Genomic DNA, 15,707 nt, shown 5'->3' with positions numbered 1-15,707 from the left:
ACACACCTGAGCTTGTAGCTGGTGATCCTTGAATATCAACCAACAGTCTTGGGCCCCTCTGCCCTCTAGGGCTGTATCCCATGGAACCTTCCTAAGCAGGTTCCTGAAGAAGCCAAAGTCTGCTCTCTTGAAGTCCAGGGCAGTGAGCTTGCTGCACGCTCTTCTCACTGTCCTCAGGATCTCAAACTCCACCATCTCATGATCACTGCATCCAAGGCTGCCCTGGAGCGTCACATTTCCAACGAGCCCTTTGTTGTTGGTGAGCACGAGGTCAAGCATGGCACCTCTCCTTGTGGGCTCCTCTATTACTTGCAGAAGGAAGTTGTCTTCTACACAATCGAGGAACCTCCTGGATTGCTTGTGCTGGGCCGTAACTTCGCTCCAACAGATGTCAGGGTGGTTGAAGTCCCCCATGAGGACAAGGGCCTGCGAGCGTGAGGCTTTTCCTATCTGTCTGTAGAGTACTTCATCCACAGAGTCCTCTTGATCAGGCAGCCTATAGCTGCTGTGGACATCCTGTGGGATATCCTGTGGGATATGTGGACATACTGTGGGACATCCCCACAATAATGTCCCCCATTGCTGTTCTCCCTTTGACCCTGACCCAGAAGCTCTCTGTTGACTGCTCACCTGTCCCCAGAAAGAGGTCCATACTCTCCAGCCTATCACTGATATAAATAGCTATTCCCCTTCCCTGTCTGCTGGGCCTGTCTTTTCTAAAGAGCCTGTAAGCTTCTATTCCAACACTCCAGTCATAGGAGCCATCCCACCATGTTTCTGTGATGCCTATTATATCATACCCCTGTAGACATGCACACATCTCTAATTCCTCTTGTTTATTCCCCATTCTACGAGCATTTGTATTGAGGCATCTGAGCAGATCTCCGAATGAAGCCAACTCACTGGCTGGAGCGGTTTGACAGGGCTTTGAGCAACCTGGTCTAGTGGAAGGTGTCCCTGCCCATGGCAGGAAGATTGGAACTAGATGATCTCTAAGGTCCCTCCCAACCCAAACCCTTTTATGATTCTAACTCTTAGTTGTCTATCCTAAATGACTGATGTAAGGTCGTTAGGATTATCAAAGGCAATTTCATCTTGCTATCTCATTTCTATTCTTACAGTAATTTGATTCACATTGTTTTCAAACTTAATAAAGTATCTGTCACTTTGTCCATCTGCTGTGTGATACATTTTGCCCAAAATAGTAAGTGAAGGAAGAGCTGAAGTAATAAAATTCCAAGTATGGTCTCATTAATAAACACATTACATCCTAAATGTAGGAGGCTATTTTTAACTGATTGTGGGTTTATTGAATATAGAGATTTAAAAAGTGTTGTAGGAATAGCAAAGAGATAGCCTTGCACCGTAAAGTGTCATTCATGAGTGGATGATTGTTTCTGCTAGAGATGAACTATAATGTATCTTTCAATCACACATCCATAACTTATATCCAAATATTTTAAGACTACTCTACATGGAAACAAACCTTTCAGTTGTGCACTTCCAATTTGACTGAGATGCCATCAATTCAAAACATTTTGCTGTCAGTCAGATCAGTGTGCTTTTCCTTTTGAGGCATCATCTACACTGACTGTCAAGAACATTCCTCCACACAATTAAGGCAGAAGTTTCTTGGTGAGACTATTTGGTGTCTTCCATGTGATTTCAACCTTACTTCAGATTACTGAAACACTGCAAACATCCCAGAAAAACTAGTGCTGTTTTTACTGTCTGACAGGACTGATGATTTTGCCATGTTAGATCACAGCCTGTATAACAGCAGGTTGGGTTTCAACACAGGGTTTTTCTGTGTGTGTTTTTGTTTCATTTTGCTTGGGGTTTGGGGGGGGGTGTTTTTGTAATGTAAGTCATTAGGTCTTCCACAGAAATCCATTCGTAAGCAGCAGTACAATCAAAAGTTATTTCTTACTTTCATCTTGCTTAGGTATATCTAATCTTGAAACTGGAAAGTTTAATATAATTTAAATATAACCTAGAAGATACTATTAATACTAAGCCATAGCCAAATAAGTTAAATCCTAAGTCTTCATGTTTTTTCTATGCCATTGAACATTTAAATATTTATTTAATATTTCTTTTATAAAAGCAGGAAGCGTTATTTCACTAATAGGGGTTACTGTTCCATATTGTGCAGCCTTCACAGAGAACACTTGTTCCAAGTGTAAAAAAAAATATAGTTCACATTATGAGTAATTGTCTTGGGAGTTATTTCAGTGGTTCGTCGTCATGTCATCATCATTATTACAAAATTTCTAGCTTTGAAATTACTTCTCTTCTTGCATCAGTTTTCAACTCTAGCCTGCCAACAGCCATCAAACCAGTACACAGCATTCAAGCTGTATAGAAAATCTGTCAGATCTCAGAAATAAAGCTCATGAGTATAGAATGTTTGTTAGAAGTCCATGGATAAGAAATTCTGCTTTGACTTTGGCATTTTTTATTAGAAAGTTGTATTTCTGAAATTATTTTGGTTTGATGCATTTCCAGTTTTCTTTGGCGATGTTCTAAGTAACTGGTTAAAAACCACACTTAACCAGCACACAGAGTACCAAGTAAAGATACACCCAGGCTGTAGAGTTCCAAAAAGAACCTGAGGTTTTCTGAAGCTCAGAATGTGTAAGGATATTGTGATTGGAGTATTGTATGTTTTCATATAATAACTTCAGAAACAATATTCCAGATCTTCTTAGTCCTGGGGCCGAGTCTGATGTGGTCATGGAAGAAGGGAGTGACGACAATGACAGTGAAAGAAACAGTGGTTTTATAGATGACATGGAAGAATCTATAGCTCATGATTCTGAGATGTCAATGACAGGATGCCATAGTGACAATGGGGAAATGCAGGATGCTGATCCGGATCATGACGAGTCTAACAGGATGATCAGGTGAGCTGGGGAGTTAGTTTACTTTACATCTTCTTTTGTGTTTATTTGTAAGTATCACGTCTAGGGCTCAAAGGGGAATCTCCATGGACACTATTCTCACTCACTGAGAATGGAGAGAGCTAGTGGTATGTGGTGGTTCTGGAACTGCAGTGAGATTGCTTCACTGAACATATGTATTAGGAATTTTAGGGAAGCTTAAAAATTACTGTAAAGTTGAAGTAGCAACTGAAAACTGATGTGCAAGTAATAGTTACAGGTCTATTCTCTTATGAAAAATATGTAGCGAAATTATTTGTGCATAAGCAATAGAGAACAATTTTTTGCCTTTTTTACTTTTTCGCACCCACACCCCCACCCCAAGCATTCTTTCCCTGACTAATAGTGCAATGCCAGGTCATTGAAATGAGCAACAATAAAATTTAAAAAGTTGTGTAAGTAAATGGCTATGGTATAATCAGCTTTAGGTAAATCGTTTTCTGCTTTAGATACCTTTAGAAAGAAGGAAAGTTTGGCAAACCTCAAGTAGTACTTTGAAGCAACTTACAAAATAGGTTAGTGGTGTGAAATGACTAATCAGGAAGGAAAATGAGAATTGAGTTGTGCAACTTACCTCAAGATATCTGAAGAGTACATTAGTCACTTATTGGAACTGTACAGAATATTAGGAGGGGAAAGCAGGGATTATTCATTGTCAGGCAACCTAGAATTAATTAAAATCCTTTCAGCTGTAATTTCCTTGATGCAAGGGGTCTGTACCTTGAAGAATTACAGAATATTTTTCTTTCCACAGGTCCCTGTTTGACCTGCAGTCTCCTCTTTTACTTTACTTGCTAGGAGTCTGTATCAGTAACGTGTTCCCCTTAGTTCTCTGTAACTAACATATAGCTGTTGAACTAGTGGAAAGCAGTCTATTTCAGCAGTGTGCAGGTTTACCTTCCACAGCAGGGAACTGGTTTTCATATTGTCATATTCACCTGCATAGATACTGTATATAGACACCTTGTATCATTGGAATATAAGCCTCTGCTTATATCAGAAAATCAATGTCATATAACATTTTGAACGTTATGGTTGTATTAAATGGACAGCATTGCAGGTTTTCAAAATATAAATAATTATAACTATGAAAAACATTGATAGCCAAGGTACATGTTTTACTTAGTTGAGGGGCATTCCTATATTTCCAGTAACAGCTTCCCCCATTTATTTCTAGGTGATCATCCATATTCATGTATTATTTTTAACTGGTCTGTAAAAGGCAAATAAAAATGTAAACCTCTTGCCAGTACGGGTAAGAATAGTTAAATCGGCACTTCAGCTTATTTGTTCATTTTTAGGCCAAAAAGAGGTGTTAACTGTATGTTACAGTCTTACTGAATCTTTAAGACAGCACACTTTTTGCATCTTGATTTGAAAGTGCCATTTCATAAAATGTTTCTTATTTCCAGAATGCATTATAGTGAAGCAGGGCCATTTGCAGACATCCACAGTCACAGCTGTGGAAACTTAAGATACTATTCTTTTCCTGGGCATTTTTTGCTCTTTTTTCTTAGAGTTGTGGTACCAGTAGCTCTGCTGTCAGGGCAGACAACACAAGCTGTCTGCTGTGTTTTCATGTACAGTACAGCATCTCTGTTTAAAGTTCTGCCAGAAATAACTAAGCACTTACTTTCAGGACTGAAGCAGATTATGAGTCCACATTCCATTATGCTCAATAAGCTTTATGAATGGCTAACTCTAACAGCAAGGAAAGTGGGCAGATGTGGTTGTTCTTTCTTACACCTCTCTAGCTAGATATTCCAGATTTTATCTGATAGTGCTATCAGGCATGCTGTCAAGTTCCCATGCCTTCCTGACTTACTGTGTGTCAGCTGAGTCATGGAAAATTTCAGAGTGCATACCCCAGGGTGCAAGACAATGGGACTTTGCTTTAGGTGTTTAAGGGTAAAATAAATTATCTTTAAACCTCTTTCCTGCAAAGGTTCCAGCAAATTCTCTGCTGTGCTCTGCAAGGGTATGCACAGCTAGGCAGCTGCCACATTTTCCACTCTGTAAACTGTCATCACTCCATTGTGTGTTTGAACCAGAAAAAGATTGCAGGATGGTAATCTGATGGACAAAGTTTACTTAGGTCATGAGAGATTCAAGATCAAGTACTGGTCTGAATCATGCATAGCATAGGCTTGAGCAATGGCTCTCACACTCTAGCAGAGGCCCTAGTCGTTTGCCCATCTTCTTAGCTCATCTTTAGGAACATTGTCAGGGTGTGTGTGTGTGTGTATGTAAGCCTTCAGAAGTTCTCTGACATTCTGCTGGTGTAGCATTACAGTTATTTTTTTCTTTGTAATCTCATGACACTTGAAGTGACAAAACAAAATAGTGTCCAATCAAGGTCTGATAATGATGAAAAATATAAATGTGGATATAGGAGAAATATTGATACTGATTTGAAAGAATTTCTTTTTTTTTGTCCAAAGTTACCTTCTTTCTAAAAGCCTTTATTGATCTATTCTCAAGCCCTTCAACCAGCAACAATATTCCATTAATGAGAGTGGTACAATCTGTGAAGCACACAAAAAGGAGAAGTAGCACAGTAATGAAGGAGGGCTGGATGGTTCACTATACAAGCAAAGACACACTGGTAAGAAATGTCAAGGAAGACCTGTCTTGCTGTACATACTCTGTGATAGTACAGAATCAAATCCTAACAATATATTGATAATTTGCAATCACATAAGCCATTTTTTGCAGTTACTGATTCCTAAAGTCCTGACTTGTCTTAACTGAGTCATCATAAGAAACAGGAGACAGTTATAACATGCAAAAATAACCTGAATATGTCAGCTGTGTTATCAGAGGCAGCCAAATGTAAATGACATTCTGAAAGAATTAAAAAATAATGTTAACACCATAGGATTTCTGGAAAGTAGCTTCACCTTGTAGCTGCAGCCTCCTAGATACCCTCCTGAGAGGTGAATTCAGACTTTTGTAAAATAGAGTTAGCGTAGAAAACAGTTATATTCTTTCTGACCTGCTAAAACAGGAAAAAAGACTTTGGTATATGGCCTTCTAAAGTGAGCTGGGGTGTTATAACAGATATGAAAAGAAAGTTTAATTATTTTAGCATCATACCTTTAGTAATTTGTGCTGAATGTAATGCAGACATCAAAGTGACATTTTAAATTTTTTAACTTGGGCAATTTGAACAGAGCTGGGTTATTACTGAAACAACAGAGGGTGGCCTTATAAACCCTAAACTCAAATGTGAAGTCCTCATAAAAATTTTGTAATGGGAAATGAATCTTTATCATTCACAATTCATCTCTTCAAACTTAAGCAAAACCTGTTGGAAGTGATGCTTTTGAGAAATGAACATTTCAGTAATTTACTTGGAAAATGCCAGAAAGCTATTCCCCTTGTTTTTCATTGCAGAGGAAACGACACTACTGGAGACTGGACAGCAAATGCATTACACTTTTTCAAAATGATACTGGAAGCAAATATTACAAAGTAAGGAATATTTTTCAGTCTGTTTTTGCACCACCAGCAGAATATAATGATTAAACTGAAGAATTAAGAAATGCTTACTAAAAGTCCACTAGTATTATAACTTTGTTCTATGTTTGTATTCCTTATTTAAGCTGCATATGTGTGTTTTGCCTTTCACAAAAAAGTCTCAGATCAGACAAGTATCAGCTAACAAGGACTTGTAAAATACATATTGTAGAAATACAGTTCAGCGACATATCATGATGACATGTCACATGCCAGCGACAAATTCTGCCAAGAAACTCATCTGACATTGTCATTCATAATGCAAATTATTTTAAAAAAGTTAGGTGTAGTATATATTATTTTAATTCTGTCCTTTGGACATTGTGTTGTGATTTTGATTGTAAAAGGTTGTTTTAATGCTCATATCCTTTTAGCTGAGACAGTTAAATACCTAATCCTTAGGCATTACTGCAACAAGTTTAATAATGGAAAGTATTTTTTTCATATGGCTTCCTCTCAGGGAAATATGTCACTGAAACATGCCCTAAGTGTTGTTCATGGTGAAACAATGAAGTCTGTGCATATGTGAAAGATAGCTTTGGAACCTTAATGTTGAGTAGATTTATTCTGCAAATAATTTATTGCAAATAAATTATTAAATAAGGAGTCAGCGGGGTTTATTTGTCTCGTGGAGTTCTGTTGATACATGGATGGTGCTGCTCTTTTCTGATGGACAGATCACTGCTTTGTCTGAAAAGTTTAATTAAATGATTAAAGTTCTGTTTGGTTTTGGAAAGAAACATTTAGTATTTACCATCAACAGTCCTCTGTGTCATGGAGTTTCAGGTTACAAGAGCTTTTTGTTTGTACAAGAAGCAGGTGGTTCAAAGAAACAGCTAATTTCATAAATTAATTAAATAAAGGTCATGCTTTAGTTTTATATGTTGATGTTCTTTACACAGAAAGAAAAGTTTGTGGAGTTGGTTTTTTTTTCATTTTAGGAAATCCCATTGTCTGAAATTTTGTCTCTGGAACCTGCAAAAACTTTCACTTTGCTGCCTCAAGGAGCCAATCCTCATTGTTTTGAAATAAGCACAGCAAATATCGTTTATTATGTTGGAGAAAACATAGAAAACCTCTCAAGTGTTCCACTGAATAACAGTGTTATCAGCAGTGGTATTGGCATCGATGTGGCACGAATGTGGGAGATGGCAATACAGCATGCCCTGATGCCCGTCATCCCTAAAGGGGCATCAACTGGGTCAGGAGCCAGCCTACATAGTAAGTTTATTCATTTCTTCCTTTTCAGATGAGTAGTATCACAAATGACATTGTTCAGTCTTAGAACACATTGAAAGGAAGTATTGCACAGCTGCTAAAGACTTATCACCTGTCTGCATATTATTTTAAACATATTTTAAATTTGTCATCCCTGTGTTTCCAGTTTATACTAGAACATATGTATTAATATACAATATGCAGATTTGTTAGCAAGCAGATGGTTGTTAGATTAGTAAAGCATCTCATCCACATTTGTGTTGCTCACATGAGTAATAGGCTCCTTGTGCAGAGGCATGAAGTTTCTGACCTCCAGTTGGGAATGAATAGATTTTTCCCCTGATTACTGTAATTTATGTTTTTAGCTATCTTGAGAAGCAGCAATTCACTCTTCAGGTCACTGCAGTGTAGATGATATTCTCCCTTTCATCACATTTGGCTTTACAACTGCCACAAGCATTGTCCCATGCTGAGATGAAATGAGCTCAAGTGTAAAGAACAGCTGTTCTAAGCACAACAAGGCATGGATGTTACCCAGGACCAAAAGGACTGAATGTATCTTTGCCTTTAATTTACATACCTTTGGGTAATTCCCTAACAAAGATGACAGCTTATGTAAACCAAACATTTACATTTAGCTCAGGTACTGATAAAAATTATCGCGGAGCACTACTATGCATCTGCTATTGCAGTTGCTCTGCTACTTGTACTCAAGCCTAGTCAGTGTAAAGCAAATTTGGGTATGTCTGCACAATTTGGATTAGGCCTTTTGTTGCAATATACACCCACTTTAGCCCTTGACATCTGGATGCTATTAATGCAGCACAAAATGCTAATGAGATTGCAAGCCCTCCAGAAGCCAAGTAATACAACAGGCTGTGGCATTACATCTCCAGGCACAACAGTTTACATATCAGATTAGATTAGCAATATCCTTTGCTTTTTCATCTGCATTCCTGCATAAAATAGGGTCCAATTCTGGATGTCATTTCAATCAGGCTAGTTGCCTAGTGCCCCTGGTTTAATCCCAGTGTAGCTAAACAAATCACTCAGAATGCTGGACTTGGAATGACAGCTGCCTTCCTCTTGGGAACTCTGAAATTTTTCTGTATAAATTTGTACTTATCTTTGGGTTTTTTTGTGCAAAAATTAAGTTAATCTGAGACCTTTAGAGCAAATTCCTATGGTGAACCTTCACTCTTCTTCTCAAAATATAAGACTTGACCATGTCTTTGTCCATGCTTTTTTTCATGTGAGCATAAGGCAGTACATACGTTTGAAAACTAATTGGCAATGATAAAAAGCCTCTGCATAACGGAAGCATTTAGTTCCAAACCCAGTCTGTTCCTAAAGAAAGGACAAGGGAATAAGCCATTTGGGGCAGAAGTTCTTTGTGCTGCTTACCACAACTAGGAGAGGTGCTGATAATGGAAAACATAACGGAAACAGTTCCAAACCCAGTCTATTCCTAAGGAAAGGACAAGGGAATAAGCCATTTGGGGCAGAAGTTATTTGTGCTGCTTGCCACAACCAGGAGAGGTGCTGATAATGGAAAACATAACGGAAACAGTTCCAAACCCAGTCTATTCCTAAGGAAAGGACAAGGGAATAAGCCATTTGGGGCAGAAGTTATTTGTGCTGCTTACTGCAACTGCGAGAGGTGCTGATGGGTAGTAGCGAGTAACTTCAGTGTGTAAAAATAGGCTTTATAGTGAGGACACTGTTTTTGATGAGGCTGAAATCCATACTAAGAAAATGAAAAAACAGTGTGAGCAGGATTCTAGGCAGAAATAGGCAGACACAAGCTGTGGTGCTCCAAAGAAACATTCTTTACTTCTGAAAGCGACGACTTTGTGTAGTACAGTTAGCAATAATAGGCATATTCTCCAATGCAGCGGCCAGGTGAAGGGGAGCAAACACCGACACGATGTACATTTGCAAAAAGCTCCGTTTATTGCTTCCAAGGCTGCTCTTAATATACTGCTTTAAGCTTCCTTACACGTGATCATGCACTACTTGATTGGCTGCCTCGCTTCGTCCATGAAGTGTTCACGCGCCGCTATTCCTTTTCTGATTGGCCCTAGGTGTTTGCGTTAGCTTGGCATTATATCCTGTTTTGCGGTTACTGGTATCCTGTTATTGCATTCCTATTTTGCTGATTTCGACATTGCTTCTTCTCCTGACTCAGGGTTATAAGTTCATATTCTCACAGCTTGCTGTAGACCTGTCTGACTGTCCATGCTCGACCCCCAACACTCCAACCTTATTGAATCCCTCAATAGGTTTGCAGTTCAAAATGCTTATGGGAACATCCAAAGCTCTTGAATTTGTGGAGGTTGGACCTGATGCACAAATATATGTTTTTTTGTTTCCATAATGTGTTTTGATGATGTCCCTTAAGATAGTTGAAATGTGTATTACTTTTAACAGTATGCAGACCAATTTGAATATGTATTAGCCTTCATCTAGTATCAAATATGTTGTAGGTGACACTATAAATAAAACTTCTTAAATCCACCAGAAAAATTGGTTTACCCTAGTTGCATACATAACACTATTTGCGTGACATTTAAAGCTCCAAAATAGCATGGAGAAAAGCAATAATAAGTTTATAAATGGGAATGATGAAATTCCACTGTTAAAAAATTAATAATGAAGTGTATAATTCTGTTCTTTTCCGTACACTGAAAATCTGTTATGCAAGTCACATATTTGTGGCCTGATGTAATTATATATTGGCTGGTAAATGAACAAGCTGACCTAATTGGTCCAATTTCTGGAGCTGTCAGTAGGTATTGATGTAATGTAAATGTCGTTTCCTATGACTACATGTTTGAACTAAAAGCACAGCAATATAAAGTATATTTTACTCTTTTGCTTTCTTCCCCAGGGGATATATCCATCAGCATTTCTGTGTCAAACTGCCAAGTTCAAGAAAATGTGGTGAGTGTTCACTGAGTGCTGGTGCTAGATATGCAGTGATTAAACTTGCAAAGTCATTGATCTGCTTTGCAAAGGGTAATATTTGAGGAGTACCCATCAGCTATTTTTTGTTTACTTTGTAAAAATAAACAAAACAGAAAAGCTTTGATAACTTTCGAGAAAAAATCATCTTCATGGCAACCTTTCTTGAGAAGCAAGAACTACGTATGGGTCATTTCACTTAACACAGAATTTGACTATGGGTCCTGCAGGATGCTGATTATCAAAAGGAAAAGAGAGCTGTAAAAGTTATTAATTCATGGAATTTGTCAATTGAGCTTTGTAAAGCTAATCACAAGCCTTGAGTAATATACCATATCCTGTAATCACTGAGAGATCAGATACTCTCTTGTGTGAAAATGAAACTCTCTCCAGTTATGTATGTTGTTACATACACAGGACACATAGGACATAGGAAATAAACATGACTCCCTGCAGCCATGTAAAGCTTTAGGCAGTTCTGGTGTTTGACAGGAGAAGTTTGACTGCTAGGCATGTGTCCATTTGTTTCCTAAGAAAAGGCAAGACAGCCTTTATTATCAACTTCTTGGCATTCTTTTACTCTTTGTTGTATATGCTGCTGCTTAAATGTCAGGAAAATGAAACTGAGCTTCAAGATACGAGGTTTGTTTTCATCTCCCAAATGAATCTGCTAACAGCCTGTGCTTTAGCCTGTGTTTAGGCACTAAGAAATACTGAGATATATGATTCAAATCCCTCACTGGCATGGATGGAATACTTTACTCATCTCAGTGGGCAAACACAAAAAGCCAAAGCCCAGAACTGCTGATACTCAGAAAGATTTCTGTAAACTAAGAAACCACTTACATTTCCATGGCTGACATAAGCTGACATAGGAACTTTTTCAAGAAAATTTTAAATTCATAAGTTTTCCCTTTTCATAAAACCCAGCAGTCATTCCTTGATCTGGGATCCTGGGATATCAGGGTAGAATGCTGCTAATAAGACCCTCTTTATTTCAATATGTACTTTCATCTTCAGATTTCACAAAGTTTGTGTAATGCTGCATGATGGAGGCTACTTGCCTGGAAGTTAGCAGTAGCTGAAACATATTGAGGATTCAGCAGCTTTTATACCAATTGCATTTAAGGTGGCTTTTAAGAAAACCCGTGTGAATGTTTTTGACAGATAACACAGTTTGAAATGTACTAGAGTAAATGTATGCTGCTTCCCACTAGAAAAAGAAAATTAAATGCACATTTTGTTTCCATATCTCAGGGCTTAATATTTTTTATGCTTATATAAACAGGATATTAGCACTGTGTACCAAATCTTCCCGGATGAGGTGTTGGGATCAGGACAGTTTGGAATTGTTTATGGAGGTAAGGCTTTTGTGCATTGTACAATATGCTTAAGAGAGACCATTTCTTGAATGGTGAAAGTATTTTGGCTCTGAAATGTTTTGTTACAGAAATCAGACGTACTTTGATTTATCTAAGCAGTATTCATTAAACAATGAAATTGTTTTGTTGCCTAAGTTTTGTAATTTGAAGTTTTCTACCTATTACTGGATCAATGTGTATTGATAGCATCATACTGTCTGTAAGTTCTAGTAAAGAAGATCCTGAGGTGCAGAAAACTGTTCTTTTCAAGAACAATAATGGACAGAAGAAAAAAATTAATTCCATCTTGCTGTTGTTCTTGGCACATTTTTGTGAGCTTTTTTCTTTGTTTTTCAGTAGTTTCTTAGAATGGTTTCTTTTTTTATTTTCTTACTCGTTTTTCCTCTCATTCTCCTCCTTTTTTCATCAGTTTCTGGGAGTATATTTGTAAAGCTGTTGTTTGAGACAGTGTGAAGTGAGAATAATAACTTTCTCACTGAAGAATATCTATGGCCTCTGGTAAACCTGGGACATGCACTTACATGCCTGAAGAAGATCATTTATTTCATTATTTGCTAGTCTGGAGCTACTATTGAAGGACTAAGCCTACAACCTGCTGGTTGCAGAGTATGCAACTTAAGTATATGGACAGGCATAGATATATGTGAGAAAGTTAACTGTGCAACTATATTGTTGAAATGCAGGCCTGGTTTCTCATATGTGTGTGTTTCTTGTGGGTTTAAACAGCTTTGTCAGGTGATAATAAGAAAAGTTCTCTTGTCAAAGGCTAGAAAGATGGGGAATGAAAGAAAACTTATAATGACTTAGTGATTTAATTTGCTGTGAGAATGACTTGATTGTGTCTGTACAATCCAGTAAAAATGGAACACTTCTCAGAATTAATCATGGTAATTTACAGAGGCCTTTTGTTTTATTAATGCAGGAAAACATCGCAAAACGGGAAGAGATGTTGCCATTAAAATAATTGACAAACTAAGGTTTCCAACTAAACAGGAAAGTCAACTTCGTAATGAAGTTGCAATTTTACAGGTATTTTTCTTTTTTCACTTTATTGACTCCATTTATTCATTTCCATAAATACCAGAATTATTAATTTACAATCACAAGTATTTTTGCTGCTTAATCTCAGTAAACAGCCAGGACCAAAGATGGCATCATCACATTGGGAATTACAATTTCTGCAGTTTTAAGCACTAGGCACAATAAGAAAAACGTGTTTGTTAAACTGATTTGAAGACCATTCATGTTCCTGTACTGTCCATAGAAATTTCATGCCTGTTGTCTGCAGTTTAGGCACACAGTTAAAATTATGAAATACCAAAAAATTCTCTGCTTTTCGGAGGCCTGAGGACTGGTTAGGTAATGCTAAAACCCACTGATCATGGTTTTATCTTTATAATAGAATCTTCACCATCCTGGAGTTGTGAATCTGGAGTGTATGTTTGAGACGCCAGAAAGAGTGTTTGTTGTTATGGAAAAACTCCATGGAGACATGCTGGAGATGATCCTATCAAGTGAAAAGGGCAGATTGCCAGAGAGAATAACCAAGTTTTTAATTACTCAGGTAAGAAATTAGTTATAGACCTAGAAGGAGATTTGAGGTTAATTATTATCACTGTTTCTTATGTTTTGCTTACGGTATAGTTTCCCTGTCTGATTTGTGAAAGCCTGATTTGTAATACCAGGCATGGTAAGATGGCTTTGTGTACATTATCTGATAGATAGTAAACCATTAAGAGGATCTAGGACTAGACACGTGTGCAGCTGTCTGGCTGCCATATGGGAGGGCCATCAAGCTACAGTTTCTCATATGCTTGAAGAATTAAGCACAAGAAAGGGATGCAGAGCACTAACAACAAATTGTGGAAGACACACACAAAGAAATTTGAGCCCCTTGAACTGCCCCATACATAGCAATTGCAGTTCCTCCTATGCAATTTTGTGTATATTTTCTATGCTGAAATTGGATCTTTCCATTGCCTACCTCTGATTAAATGAGTTTGACTTCCTGTATGACTTCTGTTAACAATGTGATCTGGTTTGGGTTTTTTGTTGTTCTTCCTGTTGTTGTATTATCATATTGCTTCTTTGGCTGCCCATAATACTGGTTTAAATTTAAATACATGATTGAGCAGTGAGCAACCACAGAGTCAGAGCAGCCTCTCTTTCAGCAGTCAGGAAAAAGAAAGGAGCAGGAACAACGGTGTTGCCGTAGAAGTTTATTATTTAGAGTGGAATGTAGCAGGTTTCCTAGTTTTCAGACTTTCATGAGCAAAACTACCACCAGCTTCAGAATTTGCTTTCTTGCCTTCCCAGGTTTGTTCAGCCTCCTTGCCTTTCCCTCCTCTAATATAATAGTAAATTCTGCCAGCCCCAGATGAGAATCAAGGAATGGAGTTAAAGCAATGGGAATAGGATGAATATATTACATTCTGTTGCCATATTCTTGGTGTCTAATGGAACAGAAATACATGCAACAGTCCTGATGCATTCATCAAGAAAATGTTTTAATTGGATTACATAATATTTCTTTGACATTTTTTGAGTGAATTTAGATCTGGAAGGTCATTTTGAAAATATTTCAGCATCCAAAGATTTCAAACCAAAGAATGTAAACAGGTACTTAGAACCTAGCTTTTAACTGTTTAGTGTATAAAGTCTTTGGAGAAGGAAAAACCATACTGCATCCAGTGAAACCAAGAAAACCTGAGGCACAGCACACAATAGCTGACATTTTTGCTTTTTTTTTCTTTTTTTCCATTGTAGAGATTCTTGTAAAAGGTACATTCTTGTTGGATTGTTTCTCTCTACACCAGTCCTTGTTTCTTTGACCACCAATAATGTCCAAACAATATCTATATAAAAAAAAAAGGTACAACATTTAAAACAGAATGTCTTTCTTTTTTGTTTCTTCACAGATCCTTGTTGCTTTAAGACATCTTCATTTCAAAAATATTGTTCATTGCGACCTCAAACCAGAAAATGTGTTACTGGCATCAGCTGATCCTTTCCCACAGGTAAGTAGATAATGCCCTTTCTTAAGATCAGTTGTTCACATTATTAAGTTTAGCAATGCTTATTTTATGAACAAACAAAGGGCTAGTGACCTGCTGTATCTCCTCCAGGAGCTACACAGAATTTTGAGATATGAAAGTAATAGACCCTTATTCAACAAACATTCCCAAGACAACATGTTTGAAAATCTTTGCCTTGTGTCATTTACCTAAACTGTTCAACTAGATTTTGAAGTGTGACGTAACTACTTGTGCGATTGTTTCTGGTTTGCTCACTGTCACAGCACAAATTACTCATCTGGTGGATTCAGTCCACATAAGTGACAATTTGCAAGCAGTCACCAGCAAGACAGATATTTTTCTGAAAGTTAAAAAAAACTCATAAAGAAGTATTTAAATGCCAGGTAGATTGCAGAATATTTAAATATACTTTCCGGCTCATTGTATTTCTCACTGAAACATGTTTGTATCAACTTCTGTTACCTTTGATCTCCAGAGTTCATCTATTATATCCTCCAACTGCCCATATTCAAAAGAAGCACTACTGATAATTTTTAAATAATACCAATAGCAATAATTGGAAAGAAAGGATGTGTACTGAGGTGTTAAGTGAGTGTTTAAGCAACTAAGTCTGTCCCTCTGAAGAAATTAGAAGTTTGCAGAGAGAC

At 37.5% G+C, this 15,707-nt stretch overlaps 1 protein-coding gene across 4 annotated transcripts in view; it reads left to right on the top strand.

Moving 5' to 3' along the window:
- Positions 1-15,707, top strand: part of PRKD1 (protein kinase D1) — a 137,583-nt gene that overhangs the window by 109,167 nt on the left and 12,709 nt on the right. For all 4 annotated transcript variants that reach the window (XM_062619381.1, XM_062619379.1, XM_062619380.1 and 1 more), the window contains 9 exons: positions 2,702-2,906; positions 5,424-5,547; positions 6,339-6,416; positions 7,403-7,682; positions 10,570-10,622; positions 11,932-12,004; positions 12,948-13,054; positions 13,428-13,589; positions 14,944-15,042. In XM_062619381.1, coding sequence (XP_062475365.1) covers positions 2,702-2,906; positions 5,424-5,547; positions 6,339-6,416; positions 7,403-7,682; positions 10,570-10,622; positions 11,932-12,004; positions 12,948-13,054; positions 13,428-13,589; positions 14,944-15,042 — 1,181 coding nt within the window. The remainder of the gene's footprint in view (positions 1-2,701; positions 2,907-5,423; positions 5,548-6,338; positions 6,417-7,402; positions 7,683-10,569; positions 10,623-11,931; positions 12,005-12,947; positions 13,055-13,427; positions 13,590-14,943; positions 15,043-15,707) is intronic.

The sequence above is a fragment of the Pezoporus occidentalis genome, unplaced genomic scaffold, assembly GCF_034315485.1.
Source record: "Pezoporus occidentalis ecotype Australia unplaced genomic scaffold, CSIRO_AGI_Poc_V1 ctg21, whole genome shotgun sequence".
In the NCBI taxonomy this organism is placed as follows: Eukaryota; Metazoa; Chordata; class Aves; order Psittaciformes; family Psittacidae; genus Pezoporus; species Pezoporus occidentalis.
This window is presented reverse-complemented; position numbering and strand designations above follow the sequence as displayed.